Below are 19,082 nucleotides of genomic sequence, written 5' to 3'. Positions count from 1 at the left end.
TCTATGTCAAGTTGAAACCCCTCCATCCAAAAACACCCAAAGGAAGGATTCCCCCTTCTTTCTGCACCATTCTGCTACTTCCTGTACCTCTGGAGCTCTGGAAGCATTTCCCAACCCTTGTCCCTGTGTTTCCAAAGCATTCCTACCTTCCTTCATCAATGAAGTCTACTAGAAGTGTACTGAGGATGAAGACGATGAGGAGAGCGATGAACATGTGGTAGATTGTCCTGATGTGACTCACTTCAAACAGTTCACTAAGGGAGAGACGAAAATTAACATACAAACTGGGTGCCAGTCCTCACTTCATCCTCAGACAAAGGATAATTAGCCATTATCCCAGTGGGATTGAGAGGGCTGTAATTAAGGTTTACATTTGGGGAAGCCTGCAAGCTGTAGTACAGATGTTTTAGAGAGAAACAGAGAAGTTTGAGCAGATTAGTCCACATGGGATTGAATGTAAGGCTGTGGGTGGTGGTAGGGAAAGCACCCCAAAGCACAGGCTCTTTAATTTGCTATCAAGGGTATTTTCAGTCAATTTGATGGAAAATATGAAGTTAAGTTACTCACTCCAAGAGGGACCTCCTGGCAGTAAAGATCTTCCCGTGTTCTGGAGGGGCCCTCGAGTTCCTGCAAAAAAAGAGGAGAACATTTGAGACAAAAAAGGAAATAAAGCCTCCAGGAAACATAACCTTGTTATAGGAACAGTTAAAACTGGCTTACTTGGCTTTGTGCAATTCCTTCTCTGAGCAGGAAGCTGGGAAGAGGGAGGCTGGAGAGGAGGAATCCAGCAGCGCCGATTTTGCCACCAAGCTGTTCACAAACTCTGTGAAGTGACTGTCCACCTCCTTCATAAAAGCTGGCTTCAGTTGCTGACAGAGTAAAAACAGAGCATGAAATCATTTAACTTGCTGGATACATTTTCATAAAATATTTATATTCCTGTTTATCCCGGCACAGGACAGAGCAAGGCACCAAGAAAACATTCCTGCCAACAGTTGGAGCCTGCTTGGACAAGATCAGGGGCTCATCCTGGCCTGTTCACACACCTCAGGACTTTGAATAACCTTTATGTTTCTCTATCAGATGCAACACAGAGAAACAAAGTAAACATACTGATCTTCATACACATGTCTGCAGTGGCAGGTGTTTCTCATATGTTATAGTGTCAACTTAAAACATGAGTCCCAGAAAACATTTCTCAGCTTTAACCAGAGGCATATCCTTAGTGCACAAAACTGGGAACCAACAAGTTCAAGAATTCGTGGGATTAAATATTCCAGTTCAATCTCCTACACTCCCTTTTCTTCTCACAGCTTTATACAGGTTGTCTTCTCTATTAAGAGCCACTTATGTCAAAGTTGCACCATTTATAGCCTATTCATATTTTTCATCTCTCACTTTAACAAAGGCAACTTCTGAAGTATCTGGTTCACTAGAGACCTTGGCTTCTTCAGGTGCATGAAAAACCATAGATAAGCATCTCCTTCACCATTTTTTGGCAAAATGCACTGATACAGTGCAAAAAAAAGGAGCTAATCAGCTGTGGATAAAGCACAGGCCATCCTGGTCAAAGCCTGCTTTCTTCACCTGATAGAGCTTCATTTCTAGAAAGAAAAACATTACTTAACCCTCCAAATAATAAGTTATACAGAAAAGGGCTATAATTCCTCTTCAAAAGGCAAACTGTAAAATGCCAAGATGTTTTCATATCCCTTTTGTCCCGCCTGAATCTAGTATGTGTAATTAATTCCTGTATTTTCCTGTCTGCAATATAGTTCAATCTGCTATTCAGTCTCATAACATGAACTTTCAAAGACCTGATCTCCCAAGCAGTTTTTTTAAAACTCGATGCATTTAGGAGAAACTTAATGATAAAATGTTCAGAGTTACTTATTTCTGCACCAAGTGCCACACTGAGCTCTGGATTCCTTTCTGTTGTGGTGCAAACTCTCTTATTACATACAGAGAGGACCCTGAGATTTGTGAAGTGGTTTAAGAGTTATAACTTATTTCAAACATAATTTGCATATTGTTTTTGGTTTTCTTTATGCAAGTGTCTACTAGCAACATTTATCTGACCATCCTTTGCCTGGGATTTTTCCAGTTTGCCTCCAGATTCAAGGTCCAAGTCTTCCTACATGATAATTACGTATTATTTCATATAGTTTTCCCACTGCTCCGCTGCTTAAGAAACACGTGTGTTTCTCTGACCACCTTCAGAATTCCCCACTCCTTTCTACTTTCTCATAAGTTTGCAAAGTAAAAGTTTCTGGAGAAAAGAAGCTCCAAGGGAGACTTCAGAGCAACTGTCCAGTATCTGAAGGGGCCCACAGGGAAGCCAGAGAGGGACTCTTCATCAGAACTGTAGTAACAAGACAAGAGGGAATGGGTACAAATTGAAAGAAGGGAAATTTAAGTTAGATATTAGGAAGAAATTCTTCCCTGTGAGGGTGTTGAGACACTGGCACAGAATGCCTGTGGCTGCCCCATCCCTGGAAGTGCTCAAGGCCAGGCTGGACGAGGCTTGGAGCAACCTGGTCTAGGTGGGAGGTGTTGCTGTCCATGGCAGGGGGGCTGGAATGAGATGGTCCTTAAAGTCCCTTCCAACCCAAACTATTCCATGATTCTATAAAATACAAGATCAGATGACGTATTCTTACAAAATGCTCCTGTCTAGGGCAACAACAGCCAAGAAAGCAAGTTTAACTCTCTGGCAGAAAATACAGGACAATCTGAAGTAAGCCCATGTAAAACTGGAAGACCCTGAGGCCAAGGTAGATCAGAACTCTCCATTCCTCCTGTTCCACTGTAGTCAGATCCAGAGAGATCTCTTGAAACAAATGTTGCAGTAGGCAAAGGAGCAGACTAATATTTAACTTCAAAAAACATCTTCCCTCTGTTCAGCAGCTTCCAGTATAGAATAAATAAACTTCACCAGTGCTTAACAAAACAGAAGCTCTTAGGATCTGGCTACTCTTAGATATTGCTTTTCTGGGAGGCAAGAGATATGGACTTGTTCCTTTACAAACAGGAGGAAAAAACCCAAATATTGAATACTTGGGAATACAACCTGTAACAGAAGACAGTTGTGCTCTCTAGTACAGCCTAATTTTACAGCATGCATGCACATATCCCTACTAAAAAAGCCAAAAGAGAAATTCCTGCTCCTCTTGGAGTGCTCAAATTCCTATGCCAAACAAAGCACTATTCATTCCCAGCAAAACAGTGTCTTCTTTTTTTTTTTTACAGTGTCTCCCCTTTTTTCAGCCTAATCTCTTCTCGGGAGAGTTTAACATGGTATTTTCCTTGAAGTACCTCTTCCCTTTAGCTGGCACTCTGCTGAGGTTGCCTCCTCCAGGGCTGATACCAACACATGCAGGTGTTTGGACTGGGAGAGCAGGGCATGAGTTCTCAATAGATTAAATAAAATACAACTAGAGTACAGACACTCGCCAGTAACTGTAATTACAAACCAACAAGCATGAAAAGAATGCTATGCCATAAAAAGCAGAAGCTGGCCAATAATTGATGAGAAGTCAGAGAAAGTTGAGGGAAGTAACCCTGTGGCTTAAAGTTGCATCAATTCCCCAGCATTTTACTCATTCTAACAGATTTAGTAATTTTGGTCACTGGAACGTGACAACAGCCAGCCCTGACCAAGTGACAGAGCAGACCCTTCTCAACTCAGTTTAGGATGAGCAAAGGACTTCCAGACTGGACTGAAGGTGCCTGAAGGCCTCCTTATGCATGACTTCCAGCTCCTGCAAATCCTATTTATATCTATGGAGTTGTCAGTGACCAGGCTTTTCACAAGCCAAGCATCTGCCTAGACCTCAGATACCTATCACAGAAAAGAGGAACTGCAATCCAAGCCTTTGTCCAGTGGTTCACACAACAAAAGGGCCTGCCACTCGAGGAATTCTCAGGTATTTTGCAGTAGGTAGGTTTTTTCCTCAACCTTACCTCTATTACTGTAGCTTTGAGGCACCTTAAATAAATCTACAAGCTGCCTAACTCAGGGCTTAAAACCTGAACTCCCCCTGTTTTGGGAGAAACTTCAGCAACTAAAGCACCACTGTCCTGCTGTTTTCTTAGGATTCTCTTGGCAAATAAGAGATCACTCTGTCTGCAAACTAGTGTGTCTCAAAACTGGTGGCCAGAAAAAAAAAAAAAGGAACAAGAAGATAAATAAGGAACACTCCTGAAGAAAGAAATCCAAGATCAAGTTGTCCCCTTGCTCCCTGGAACTTTCAAAGCTTCATGTGCTTAACAGTGAAAGCTTTCTCCTGCAAACATCCATTGCCAGCACAGTGATTAACAGTGGCTGTTTTGTCTGCAGAGAAGAGTTACAAGGCTTGATCTCCCATGTCCTCAGTAAGGATAAACAGGAGAGCACAATATGCAAAATAAAATTCCAAGGTGACTATCCCTCTAATGGGTTGAATTTTAGGAGTTTCAGCACAAAAAGCACCCTTTGCAGAAGACATTTAAAACCCCTTTAGTTACACTTGATATAAATTACCACCTATAGAGGTAGAAAAAAAAAAGACTTTTAAACAGGAAAACATCTCAAAGGTGCAAGGTGTTTTTTTCTCTAAGTATTTGCTCCCTACTATTCACAAAAAGCTGGAACAATTAGATTACTTCATCTTTACCACGGAACTCTCTGCAATAAAATGATGCAAGAGTGCAGGACGATTCGCCCTGAGGAACATGAGTGCCACAAAACAATGGTTAACAAGGAGGGTGCAGTTCATTGTTTGGACAACTTCATTTAATTTGGGCATAAATCACCTCAATGTAATCTAAGACAATGGCAGCTCACACAGATGCAGGTGATGTCAGAAACACCCGGTGCTATTTTCCTTGAGGATATTGTTCCCTGACAGGAGTGAGACCAAGGCTCAGGAGGGTCATCTCCACAGCCAAGGCAAGAGAAGTTGTGGGATACCCTTTATTCAGCAGATAGCAGGACACAGAGCATTTCAAATATGCAAGCAGGCTGGCTAATAATCACACTGCCAGAAGTTAGTGGTAAGGGAATTTCCATTTTATTTACAGGTCTCAAAGTTCATTCTTATCTCTGGACTTCAACCTATTGGGGTCAAGGAAGACAGAACCACATCGGATAAACACTACCCCTCTTGTGCCAAGTAGGACAGAGAAAGAGGGCTGTGGAAAAGTCACTGCACTCAAACTACGACTGAACGGGGATATTTGTGTTCCAGGGTCAGTGACTCTCCAAAAAACATTGGGGGGTCAGTTATCCTGCTCCACCCCACAAGCAAGTATTATATTTACCTCAGCTTCTGCTATTAGCTGCATTTTCCTTGTTATCATGTGGTCGACATCAACACGGCCTGAAGAAGGAAAGCAAACATTTAACATCTGCAATTTTATCGGCATGTCTGAAAACACAGAAAGCACAACATACAGTAGCTCAGACACCAACTTTTCAACAGTATTTCTGACTTCTAATAAGGTCCCACTAAGCTCAAATCAAAGCTGCAGGAAGTTCATAAACTATGACCAAGTGTTTTAGGGTCACAGAACTGTCAAGGCAGTCAACAGCTGATAACATGCTGGATATTTGAAAGCTTTATTTTCCATCAGCAACGCTGCAAATCTTCCCAAGGTCCCTAAACATATTCAGCCTTGAAGCAGCAATCAGAGCAACCCTTAGAAGGTCATATCCAAGTGTGCTGATCTTTTATCAGAGGTTTATCTTACACCAGACTAAGGTTAGTTTGTCTGGAGGTCTCTACATTGCCAATAGACAAGGCAGTCAAGTCATGGCTATCAGTGAAATACTGTGATCAGCTTAAAGACAGGCTGAATGGCAAGCTGGAAGATTATCCTGTGTTCAGACCTGGATATTCCCACTCCTTTCATCCCCCAGGAGAAGTGCTAGATATTGGTATGACTGTATTCCTCAATATGTTTCACCACTTAAGCAGTCAGGTCTTACATGCCATCAATATCATCTTTTATCATTACTAACATAGGTAAAGCCTCAAATATCACCTTTCTTTGGCATACCCATAAGATGTCTCTTACATCAAGAGGAACAGCACTCACAGATCAGGCATTTCAGACTAGTCAGGGTTTAGGACAAGCACCAGCTGGTGTTTCCCCTCTCCAATAAGAACAACACAGAAGATAAAGTTACTTAAAACAGAGTCTTGCACATGGAGGAAAAGCAAGACTAAAGCAGCAGTCTCCACCCCCCTAAAATACTACTCAGGGTGAAAAGATTGCAAGAAACCTTGCCTGGTGCATATCCTTTGGCAATTATAGCTACAGCACTACCTCACACACAGACACACAGCCGGGATTACAACTTGTTTCTAAGACAACATTACCACTTCTAGAAAAAGAAGGTACTGAACTGGTTCCCTAATAAGATTCCAGGGAAGCATGAGCTCACAGATTTGCTGAAGAGGTGCCAAAGTTGTGCTGCTGTATGGCAGGAAAACAGATTCATGCACTATCACAGTGCATAATGTGGCCTCCTTGTATGGGCACAGCCCCTGCACACAAAATGTGGTTTCATTTTCATTGACACAAGTGCTTCTGTGATGCTCACTATTCTCAGGGTGCTCTTATGAGCAACTGTTTTGAGCAATTGCTTTTAAGTAGCTTAGGAAGACCTGCTTCAGAAATGACTCTGATTTTAATACTGGAGTTAAACAAAACAAGAAGCTTTACCCTCATGCAGTTATGCTCAGTTATCAGCATTAATTCCCCTTCCCATCAATCAGGCAGGAAGACTGGTTTTTTTGTCTATAAAAAGTACTACACGAAATATAGACTTAAGAACAGCAACAACTGCCCATTACTTAGAAGCTCTCTAATGTAACAACAAACAAGGAAGCTGCTTAACACCACAAATTTTGGCTGCATGCAAAGATATATTTTTCCAAAAATAGAATTCCCAGTTGCTAAGCATCTCAGCTCCAAGACAAAAAAAAAATTACCTCAGCATTTAAACTCATGGTGCTGATGCACTTACTGAACAACAGCAGTTTGGAAAACAAATTGAGAGAGAAATTTAAGATACCCTTGACCCACTTAGTTCCTGCACTTTGCTGGTCTAAAATGGATTCACACCCAATAAATTTAAAAAAAAGAAAAGAAAAAAATCAAGTTGTTCCACGAGCAGCAGAACTGTATCCCCTTCATATCAGCTCAGTGACTCTACTCACCGTGTCATTCCACAATTATATTCTAATTTCTTTCCTCCCATTACTACTGTATAAAGAACCCACTCGTGCTGACCTGCTAGATCAGACAGAGCTGCTGAGTTTAATGAACCTTTCCCCACAAAAAGTTAAGAATTTGTGTCTCTTATCCAGCTGCCAATCCTCAAGACTCTTATCGAGTTTTCTTGAAGCCACCCAACACGGCCAAAGTGGACAGGACACGTGAGACTTTAGGAATTGCACTATTTCCTTTGTAAGCTAACCTAAAAATAAAACAACCACTGCTTTGACCATATATTTCCTGTCAGATCTTGCATCTGAAGCCTCAGTTATTATAACTACCCAGGCATAGTATTTATTAATAAAACACCCCTTTTGGCTACAAGGTCTTAAAGATGGAGTTTTACCTATATCAAATGTGCAGCTTTAATGGTTGCACAGGAAACAAGGCCAGTCTCTGACCTGCTGATGCTGTAACAGCTAAACTGTATGCAGTGTCCCTCCTGACACTTAATTTAACCACAGAATAGACTACAAACACAGCATCTTTTAAAAGGTTTTAAAATCAAGACCTGTCTTCAGTATAAGCATCTCATACAACAAAGTAAAATCCCTTGTGAGCTAGTCACATTTTTTCCAGAATAAGATCTCCTGTAGAAGAAAACCAACTCATTCTGCTGTGTTGCATTGCCCCATAAACTCAACTGTGTCACAAGGCAGATACCAGAGAACACACAAACTCATCATCTTCTTTAATCACTCATCCTCTGTTGTGCAAGCTGCCACTCATGTTCTGTGAGGTCACTGGAGAAGAGATTCATCACATGATTTTGAGTCTAAAAGGAAATGTGCACTGCTAAAGAATCCAAATCTTCACTTTCCTTTGACCCTGAAAACAAAGACTGGATCCCTCTGTATCACTTTGGGATTCCAACAGCACTATAAAAATAGACTTAGGGCTGCACAATACAAGCAAGTACATCTCTGCATTTGAAGTTGAGATGTGCCTTAAGAAAACAGGAAATATATTCAAAGTGATAAAAAAGTTGTCTTTGAAGACTAGTACAAAATAGTGGCCAATTTCACAGGACACTGAAACAGAGTTTGCTTTGGAAGAGCTCTGCTTATGGGGAGAAGTTTTAACAGCAGTTGTGTTGCCTTCCCACCAGCAAAGACATTAACAAGGTCTTTAGCTGACCACTTGTCTTGGGCTTGTAGAAACCGATGCTTGTAGGACTGACTTCTCTGTACAGCCCAAATTCCAAGTAGGTTCAAAAATCAGAAGAAAAAACAAATGAGCAATTTGAATGTAAACTTTGTTTCCATAGGAAACCAGGCTAATAAAAATCACCTGAAGATTGAGAAAGCTGCTTAATTGTTGAGAAGTTGAGCAACTCTGGTTTCACAAAAGACTGACTAATACCTTCCCTAAAGGATCTCATTGTCCCTTTTTCAACCTACTCTTGCATGTTACAGATATAAGTGACATTTGAGATGACTAGAGCAGGAAACCATTCACATGATCTACTGGTACAGCAGCTTGGGATCCAACAAAAACCAACTTATTTCTTGATCATGAAACCGACCATTCAAAAGGTTAAAGCAACATAGGCAGAAGGATTTCATTACTGACACCTGGATTTAAAGGCTCCCTCTCCAAAAACACTAAAGATGTTACTTGAAGCAAAGCAGTGTTAAAGCCAACCTAGTGCAAGGCTGCTGTAAAGAGGGGGAGGAGTTCCATATCTGGTACAACACACATTAATAATTTGATGCTAATGAGCCTTATTCTTAATTACGGTAATTTTTTTGGCCACTCAGCAGATAGAGGCAAGTTATCATTAGACTCAGGTGACCTGTTTAAAGAATGCACAAGCCACAGGACACTGCACTGCAGCTGGACAAGGTACTGAGCTTAAAAAGTCACTTCTGAAGGTACATGGGACAGAAACAGCCTCTTCACTAGCGGGAAGAAACATCTGCATTCTCTATATCATGCTACCATGTCTACAGGCTCCTCAGAAAAAACTGCTGAGCCTTCACCTAATCCACAGGTTCCAAAACATGAGAGCACAAAATTGCCAGAACCCAGCGAGACAAAACAGCTCTGTTCGATCCATCTCTCAGAAACACATCCAAGACACTCAATTCAAGCAGCTTAATCCCAAATTCATTAATCTGCAAGAAAAAGCCTGTTCATACATTGAACACTTACTACTGTGAGTCAGACAGCAGAGGCTAAAGCTTTCCAAATTGCTGCGAGAGTTCCCTCCTCCTCCTCCATCAGTGGGCACATGCAACTCGTGCATCACCGTGAACTTTCGCACCGAGAATGATCGATAGTAACCTCTCCACGGGAAGATAACTCCTTTGTAAGATCAGCATTACCAAACAGCCTTACTCACACCAAACAGCTTTGCCACGTTGCTTGTTTGCAGATCAGCCTCCAGAGACACTTCTAATCCTTTCCTGATTTCTGGGGAAACAAGGACAGACCCCAAAACCACCATTTTACTGCTCTGAATGACTCATCTGAGCATCTCAGAGAACTCTGAATGCACACTGAGAATCCATGTCATCTCTAACCTTTTTAGATCTGCCCATGCAGTTTCTGTTATGCTCATTCCAAGTGAGTTTTCATCCAACCAGTGACTGCCTGATACCAATATCCCACTAGGCAGAACAGTCTGATATTTATGTATCTCCAGCTGAAAACACGTAAGACTAATTTTATTAAGGAGGCCTGGCTTTTGACAAGGGATTATTGCCACCCAGATCATCTGCTGACTCTATGCCAGGACCAAATTAGCTGTTTAATTACAACACTGGAGCCAATTAAAGGAGAAGTGATACATCAGACTGAAGTTCAGCTACTCTGTCAAAGTGAAATTACAGGCTGAATAATTACAAAATAGAAACAATACTGCTAAAAAATTGGGTGTCCCTGAGTACAAACTCTTCACTCTTGCAAGCCAAGCAAGGAGACAGCCTTCAGAAGCATTGATGAGGCAAGAAAAAAAGTAACCTCAACTATACCAATGGAAGAGGCAGACCTAATGTAGCTCTAAAGCCAGTACATGTATTAAAATTATTCCTCTTAGCAATTTAATATCAGCCAAAGCATTTGAGTCAATGAAGAAAGGGTTAGAGGTCCAGAAGTTTCTGTAGAAAGTTCACACACTTCTGGAAACAAGTCAATTGGCCCTTGACATGTTAACTCTTCAGTTAAAAAGCAGATTGTGCTTGCTATAATCAGAGAGGATCAAGGCTGAGTAATCACGTTAGTGATTTTGTCTTTCTACAGAAATAACTGCCACAAAGATGCTACAATACTTACTTTCATACATTCTTGACCTGGCTGGAATCCCTTGACTGCAACAAATATGCATCTTGTCTAAAATTCTCTACAACACCCAGTGCTAAGATGCTACAGTATAAAAAGGCTGTTGCCAGACAGCAGATCATTAGCCACACACTGCCTTTGTACACATCAGCACTAATGCCTTAGAAACAGCTATTGAGATGTGAAGAGCCAGGACAAAAGAAAGAGAAAAACCATCTATGGCTGCTTCTTGAGAAATTCTCCCACCTCAGCCCTGCTTTCATAGAAAGGGCCACTATGAAGAGGCCACACTTCAACTTCATAAAGCTGCAACCTTTGGGTCATAGAGATGCTGATTTAACCCCGTTGTACAGAGGAATTTCTGACCAGAGGGATGCATCTTCCTCCCAGGCCTCAAGGCAGCAGACTCATGCCTCCTACCTCCTCGTGTTAATCCTGTTGTCTCCACCACTGTGCTGAGCAAAGAGTCTGCAAAAACCAGTGACACTTTGTGACACCTCTGCTCAACTGGCAGCAACGCTGGCAGGTAAGATGCACCTGGTCTTAACTAACCAGGATTCCTCCCTGCTGTCCTTCACTGCAGTTTGTACAGGATTAAAACCACACTGCACTGTTCCAAGCCAACCCACCAGACACATAGGAGAGCTCAGTACACTTTCAAGAGATCTACCCCAGGATGTTTACTTGCTACACACTCACAGTATCTCACTTCCAGTGATGTTTTGCCACATCTCAAGAGGTGTTGAAAGGACAGAGCTTTAAAGACAGGCACACCCACGTATCAAGCACTAATTATCACTGCTATATTTATTATTCACCCAAAACCTTGCAAGAACTCAAATTCATTCATAACAGTTAAGGAGTTTCCATACATAAAAAAAGGCTAAAAAGGTACTAGTCTACTTCTAAACCCATCATGACTGTTTTTCAGTAGCCACCAACTCCCTGCAATTTTCTAAAACAGTCCCATTTGATCCAATTAAAATTACTGTACTACCATCAGCTTAAAATCCCAGTTCTCCAAGCAGTTTGTGGGATGACTTTCTCTCCAATGTATTTTTTTGCAAGAAGAAATCTAACTTGTCCTAAACTTAAACTTGCTCCAACTCCTGTTTCAGTTGAAAGGACTACTATGAAATAGTGACAATATTCAGAAGCATATCAGTAAGAATTATCTCCTTGAGTCAGTGGCATCAGGGTTTTGGAGCTTATACTCACATGGCACATTGTGATAAACTACTTTAGCTATTTGCTTAATCTGTGTCCCAAAGAGAAAGGAAACAAGCTGCAGTTTCAATGCTGACCTCCTTATCACCGGGCTGGAATGTGGTACAGCACAAACCAGGAATTACAGACAGTCACAGAGTCCACAGGCAAAACCACTTATTGTGCCACACAACTGTCCCTGCAACCCATGGGACAGGGCATGGCAGCAGTGACCTTTCCACAAAGCCAACTACAAGCCACATAACTTTTAAGGTGACCACAGAACAAATGAATACAAACCCAACTGTTTATTGTTCTGTTTTCTGGCAGCCCAGGTTGACTGGACAGAAGGGAGCCGTCCTGACACCAACAGAACCCCAGAGGAGCAGAGAATCATTCCTTGTGCCATCCTACCTCCACCTGTCTGTCAGGTATGTTAAACACCATTTTGTTCAATCTTGAGAAGCCTCATACTTAAAGCTTGTAAAGGAAGTGAGATGAAGTCCCAGAAAAAGCATTTACCAGGATTACTCAAAAGTGCTGCCAAGAGGCATTTGCACCATTTACAGCATTAATGCATCTCCTTCTGCTGTGACAATTTATCACTTTTTTAGATCCCTGCAAGCACTGCAGCACAGCTCCCTAGGGAAAGTTCTGCAGGTCACCACTCCAAACAACCCACACCTGCTGAAGGGGTGCAGCTGGTACACAGGGAGCTCCACCAGAGACAGAAAAAACAAAATGAAGGAGCAAAGAGGACAGAGCCATGAGCTAGAAAGGACACCTTAGGGGAGATTACATGCCAGAGGTGCAGCTAGTCCCAAACCAGTGAGTCTCACCATTGCTTGAGTTTTGAAACGACCTCTCGCTCTCAGGTCTCCTCTGTGTTTCTTCATTCTCAGGGGTCTTGCAGGGTGCAGTGGAGCCAGACTGGCGTTTCCTCACACAGTCGTCACCTGCCATGCTTACTCAGCTAGGCCAGAAAAGGAGAGCAGATAATTAATGACAGGAAAAACTCATTAACTCTTTACATTTTTCAGTAATAAATTCAAATAGCCTTCTTCACACTAAAGTTAGAGTTTCTTCCCTCCATTACGAATTCAGAGCAAGGACAGAGGAAATTCAGCACACACTTGGGTGAGTCAGTGACTGTGGAGCACACTTCCTCTCCCTTACTACAAGCAGTAAAGGAACAAAGGAACCAAGCAAGTTCCCCCATCACTACCAAAACACCTCCCCACAGCTCCCTCTTGTCCCTGCAGACCTTATAAGTGTTTAAAATAACTTAAGCCTTTGCAAAACCTTCAAAAGACCAAAAAGCAAATCCTTCCTGACAGTCAGCTGGACAGCAAGACTTGCCTTCTGAGAGCTCTGGCAGTTTGCTTTGCCAGAATCACCAGCAATATTTTGCCTGAGCCAAGCACCTACTTGTCAAGTTTTCAGTTGTTATTGCAAGAGCAGCTTCCTCAATGGATCCTTGTGTTCTGCTTGGACAGACAACGCAAACCACAGAGAAACAGGAAGAGAATCAGGTTTGAGCTAGGGACAAAGGTCACTGCTGGGGACAGAGCTGCCAGCAGGGAACACCTGAAGCACTGCAAGCAGGATGAAAACAAAATTCTCAGTTAACAAGAAGGGCACAAAGAGATTCTACTTTGGCTACCAAACGACATCCCAGGACACTCCACCTGAAAATTCAGCTCAAGAATCTCTTGGAGATGTAGCTACAACCAGGGAAAACATTCAGATTTTTTTTCCAGAAAACCACACAGGCATGTATGTGACTACATTTCCAAACTCAATGTATTTTTTCACCTTGGCACAAACTCTGCAGCAGATGTGTTTGGCTGCTGGTGAACAGTGTACGTGCACCAGCACAGACGAGCTGTTACAGGCAGGCAAGGAAAACTCATGCACTTGTGAAAAAATGAACTGTTTAGGGATGGATTTCCTCAGAATACAGAGGGTGGCACTTCTGCACAAGGGAAATAAGACTATGATCAGAGGTTTCCAGGACTCAGCTTCCTGTGTTTGTCCCTCTAGTCGAACAGTCTCCCATTCTCATTGCAGGCCTCACAGTACACAGGGGAGAAACACCACCACCAATCAACAAGTCACTGATTCAATCACCATTTCTTGCAGCACTGCCCCTCTCAGCTCAGTCTCAAGAGGTCTCAAGCTGCCCACAAGCTGCAGAGCTGGCTCTGTACAACACCTGAGAGCTCACGTGATCTACATAATGCAAAAAGCATTTACATGAAGAACAGAAAGAACCAGACAAGAATATGGTAAATCTTCCTACAGTAACTGTGTTCACCAGCCTCAAAAGGCAGCTGGCAGGTTATACCCACTTCCTACCAGCTCTTTACACAGTTACTGCTGCAAACCCCTTGCTTTTAAATGTGAATCAGTCCCCATCAGGAATACTTGACTCTTTACACTTCCCAGCCTTCCCACAAGGTTCCAGGTACAGACATGGCTGCATCATGTTGGAGCAAAGAAGCATTTTGCCCACCTGGGACTTACAACTACCTGGAGATCTGGGCAGCTAAACATTCCAATCTTTGTGTTCTTACACAACAGAGATGCCCAAACCCCTATCTGAGGGTAAGAATGGATCACTCTGCTCACACAACAGGATCTGCAGGAGCAGTGGAAGGGGAAATCGAGCTGCCTTCCAAATTCATGCACCAACAAGCTACTCCTTGGGCAGCCTGGAGCCTCTCACTGCCTCCTGATCCAAGTTAAGTTCTCCTTGTGAGCCACACCCACCCTTACAGGTGCAGGTTTTCCAGCTCTAACAGGGGACCACAACTTTAATTCTTTTCTCAGCACACTTTTCAGCTTCTTAAAGAGATGAGGAAGACGCTCCTTCCTCTCCAGTGCAGAGTGGTTACAGTATTTCACTGAAAGGTTAACAGAAAGGAGTTAAAAAGTAACAGATTTCAGGATACCAGAAGGAAAAATCATGTGAGGGGAAGAAAAAAGTTAAACAACTTGAAGTTATTAATTCAGATAGGCTAAGTGATGACAAGAAAGCCTTTTTCACACCAAAACAAGAGCTGTGCTAGAGAAAAATCTATGAAAACAGACATTTTCCTAGTCTACTTCCCATATGAATGGAGGTGTAACGTTACAGTACCTAAGCAACTATCAGCACATCAGATCCTAAAGAGGGCATCAGACCTTTCCTCTAATCTCTGCTAGAACTGAATCATTCATGACACAATGCCAGGATAACTCCAGATGTTCATCTCCTCAACAAGAAGAAATCTCACTTCACAACTAGTTAACAGTCACTCCACCCCACTCTGAGCACTTGTAGGACATCCACAACCGCAACTGTAGCTGTAGGTTTCTAGAACTACAAACCCATTAACAGGTTTCCGACCAGGAACGCCCTGGTTTTACAGGCACGGCTGCATTACGGTGCTCGTAAAGGGCTCACAAACCTTAGGCTTCTCCGTCTTCCCTTTCGAAACACTGGTAATTAATTATAAGATGCTTTTAGAGAAAAGCAACACCCTGTGGGAAGTTCATCTTTGCATTTCAAAAGGCTCGGTGAGGAACAGCCAAGAATCACGGAATGGTTTGGGCTGGAAGGGACCTTAAAGATCACCTAGTTCCAGCGCCCTGCCTCCAACACTAAACACACTCAATAACAACCTTATTCCAAAGACCATTCGGACCTACAAAGTTTTCCGTCGGCTCTTGACCCTGGGGTATAACATTGACTCGCAGACCCGGACCCTCGGTACCCGCAGAGGTGCCCTCGAGCCAGGCAGGGACCAGGGCAAAATTAAGGTCATCCCCCAAGGCAAAGTTAAGGTCATCCCCAGCTCACCCGCAACGCGCAAAACACTCGGCAGGAAAAAAACCACCCTAAACCTGCGGAGATCAATGGGATCCGCCTGAAGCGCTGCCCGGGCTCCGAGCCAGTTCCTGCCCCGCGAACTCCCCGCACACACCCGCCTCCCCCGAGCCCCAGCCCCGCAGAGCTCCGTGAGCCGCCGGGGGCGGGGAGGGACGGCGCGGACCCGGTGCCGGTGCCGCGGTCAGGGCCGCCCTCACCCCGCGGAGCATCACCTCAGGGACGGCAGAGCCAGTGCCGCCGCCTTCTTCTCCTCCTTCTCCTCCGCGTGCGGCCGCTTCCCTTTCCCCTGTTCCCCCTTCCCGCCTCCTCCCGCCGGGGCCTCTTCCCGGGGCTCGCGCACGTCACGGCGCAGGGGGCGGGGCGAGCGGTGGCACCGCCCATTGGCTGGGGAGGTGGCTCCGCGTGGGAGGGGCGGGGCGGGGGGCGCGGCACGTGAGGCGCACGTGGGGGCGCGCGACCCCCCCCTCAGGCCCCCGCGCGCCCCCCCCTCAGGAATCGCCGCCTTCTCCCGGTGATCCTGAGGCGCGGAGTTAATGCGCCGAGATATGTGGCGACCCACCCGCAAGGGGAAGGCAACGCCCAAGGCTGGTAAATGCTCGAAAGGAACAACAAGAGTCAGAGGGTCTGCAAACAGTCAGAAAGTTTTATTGGTGAATTAGACACTTCACGTGGAAATTGGTATGTTGGTCCCTGACCCGCTGTGTTAGGCACACGGCAGTGGGCTCTGGATAAAGGGGTAGGGTGAAAGGGAAGAGAGAGAGGAAGAGATTGATTGAAGAGAAAGGAAAGGAGGGAGGAAGGAAAGGAAGCAAGGAAGGAGGGAAAGGAAGGAAGGAAGGAAGGAAAGGAAGGAGAGAAAAAGAGATCACCAGCGTCAATCCAGCTGAGGGAATGTCAGTCAGTCCTAGTTCCAATGAGTCAATCCAGCTGAGGGAATGTCAGTCAGTCCTAGTTCCAATGAGTCAATCCAGCTGAGGGAATGTCAGTCAGCCCTAGTTCCAATGAGTCAATCCAGTTGATGGAATGTCAGTCCCAGTTCCAGCTGTGGATCAGCTGTGTCTGTCTGGCCGATGGGACCAACAGGGATGTGGGACAGCCATGCCCACCCAGCCACTGGGCTCAGTGACCCCCACAGGCAGTGTCTGCCCTTACCCTCAGGACCCCCCGCTCCCCACACCCCCGGCACAAGGAGAAATTATTTCAAGGCCCTGGGAGGACACCGCAGCCAAGGCCGGGAGGGCCCGGCCGCGTTATCTGTGCTCGTCCTTCAGCAGGAATGCACGGGTTGCTAAACAAGTGCTTCCCATGGCACCCGGGCTCAAAGTGTCCTCCCGGAGGAGGCTCTTCCAAACAGGAGCCAGGGTAGGTATTTTTACAGGGAAGTAAAAGTGGAGTGCCCCCCAACATCAACAGTACCCCCAGTCCCCCAAGAAGGGGAATCTGTGGCAAGGGAGTGCTCCCCCTCAAAAGGGTTACCCTGGGAGTGGGAGCTGCAGCTTGTGTGTTTGGGGGAGCCGAGCAGGGGCCTGGCTGGACAGTTCTCCCTCGAGTCTCAGACATGCTCTGGAGGGTCAAAAACTGTGTGAAAGGTTGGGGTTTGGACCTCGCTTTCTCTCTCTCTCCTCAGACAGACACAGGCTTGTGACGGGCAGTGAGTCACTGACCACGTCACCAGCCAACAAACTCTAGTAACCTCCCGGGAGCTGCATTTCACACTGCAAATGGGAAAGTTTTCCTAAAGACAGGAGAACTAAGCCACTAATCTCCTACTGCAAGTACATCTCTCCTCCTCCTCATGACTTCAGGGCTGTGCTGTGCACAACATGTACCCAGGTGCACCTTGAAAGGTCACCACAAACCGAGGTATTAATGTGGTATTAAAACATTTCTGTTGCATTTCACCTTATCAGACCTGTCACTAAAATTTGTTTTGACCGACATGCACCCAAGACACACTTTTAAATGTGTAACTGCTGGAGCTTTCAGAAGTTGTTTTATACAATCTCTTGGGATTCTGAGTAGAGCCACTGAATGAAAAAGTCTGAACCTGATTTAGTTGGCAGTGTGTGTTCACACTATTATCCCATCACCCATCTTTCATGCTGCTTAATAGGAAAACTTGTAAAAATTAAAAGAACATAATAAAACCCTGTCATTGCTGAAATGCAAATAGCTGCATGGATGGTAGCAGCAGGAATGCTCACATAAACCTGTCCCTGTTCTTAAGAAGTCAACTTTAACACAGTGCTGCTTAGAGATACTGTTGGGTCAGGCTATACGTGAGCACTGGTGCCCTTATGACAAAAATGCTGTGCCAGCTATTTACATTGAAGTGCAAGTTCAACAAATTGATTACACTGTTTTATCCAATTAGTAAAAGCCTAACTATGGGTGGTAGGAAAATGAGAAAGAAAAGTGCAGCTAACCTTCAGAACTAGTTAGCTTTGCTTATTTTGCCATAAGGAAACTGTGGAGAGGTGCCACCAGATTTTACTATCACCTTTTGACAAACCTCCCAGGCCAAAGCAGCGCTGTGTGACAGGCACTGAACTCCCTCCCTGGTCTCTCGGTTTTTCTTGGGCAGAGCTGTTCCACAGCCCACCTTCCCTTCTCTTTAGAGGCTGTTTACCTGCAGCTCACCGAGGCTGAAAAGCAAAGCAGCTGCTCTCCTTACCTTCCTTCCCAGTATTTACACAAGCAATTGGAAGAAGGCACTGCCACCTCTGCTTCCTGCCACTCATGCCCATCATCTGCTGTTGTCTTCCCCGGTCCAAATTGCTGCCCTGTTTCATCAGCTGCATCATTTACCCTGCTTGTCACCACGGTGCTTGTAATCTTGATTTTCTGGAGTGTTGTACATTAATCCTATGAGTTGTGTTGCTCAACGATTGCCCAACCACAGCTGTTCCTGAGCACTCCTGGCTGAATCACCGCGTGGTCGTTCCCGTTGTTGGCGTGGGAGCCTGTGGTAACCCGATACCCCAATTTTTGTCTCTACTTCACTGGCTTTCAACCTTCCCAGTACCAGGCAACAATGGGAGTGCTGCTTTTTCCCCCTCCTTTCTTTTGTTCCTTCTTTCTTTCTTTGGAAAATGCTCTCAGGCACATTGTGTGATTCTGGGGGCTGTCCTGTGCAGGTCCAGGAGTTTTCATAATGATCCTTGTGGGTCCCTTCCAACTCAGGCTATTCTATGATTATATGATTCTTTCTTTCCTTCTCTTTATTTCTGTGCCTGGTCCTGTTCCTTCCTGTCACGTTTGGCACTGTTGCAAAATAGATGTGATTAAAACTGCCTACTGTTAATTCTGTGTAATTCTAATTTATTTTCTATTTTAAGATTTTTGGTGTCCGTCAGCCCAGGGAGTGAGTAGATGTGGCTGTTTCTGATGCCCTCATTTATTGACCAAAATGATTAATTCCTTTAAAGCTTCTATTTGGCCTTTAAAGTCAGTCACT

General features: G+C 44.4%; 1 protein-coding gene and 1 long non-coding RNA gene across 2 annotated transcripts in view; one reads left to right on the top strand and one right to left on the bottom strand.

Annotated features, from left to right (window-relative positions):
- SOAT1 (sterol O-acyltransferase 1) overlaps positions 1-15,929 on the bottom strand; it is a 28,192-nt gene extending 12,263 nt beyond the window's left edge. The window contains exons 1-6 of the mRNA XM_027740571.2: positions 15,838-15,929; positions 12,591-12,724; positions 5,302-5,360; positions 721-869; positions 568-627; positions 147-254 (exon numbers count right to left, since the gene is read on the bottom strand). Of these exons, the coding sequence (XP_027596372.1) occupies positions 147-254; positions 568-627; positions 721-869; positions 5,302-5,360; positions 12,591-12,714 (500 nt within the window). The 5' untranslated portion in view covers positions 12,715-12,724; positions 15,838-15,929. The remainder of the gene's footprint in view (positions 1-146; positions 255-567; positions 628-720; positions 870-5,301; positions 5,361-12,590; positions 12,725-15,837) is intronic.
- The window catches only part of LOC113998149, a 48,643-nt gene that overhangs the window by 18,381 nt on the left and 11,180 nt on the right, over positions 1-19,082 (top strand). The window contains exon 2 of the long non-coding RNA XR_005564579.1: positions 12,082-12,182. This is a non-coding gene — a long non-coding RNA (uncharacterized LOC113998149). The remainder of the gene's footprint in view (positions 1-12,081; positions 12,183-19,082) is intronic.

The sequence above is a fragment of the Pipra filicauda genome, unplaced genomic scaffold (assembly GCF_003945595.2).
Source record: "Pipra filicauda isolate LSUMZ 115617 unplaced genomic scaffold, ASM394559v2 scaffold114_size2234877_pilon, whole genome shotgun sequence".
NCBI classification, from domain to species: Eukaryota; Metazoa; Chordata; class Aves; order Passeriformes; family Pipridae; genus Pipra; species Pipra filicauda.
Note: the sequence above shows the minus strand (reverse complement) of the source record. Positions and strands in the feature narration are given on the sequence as shown.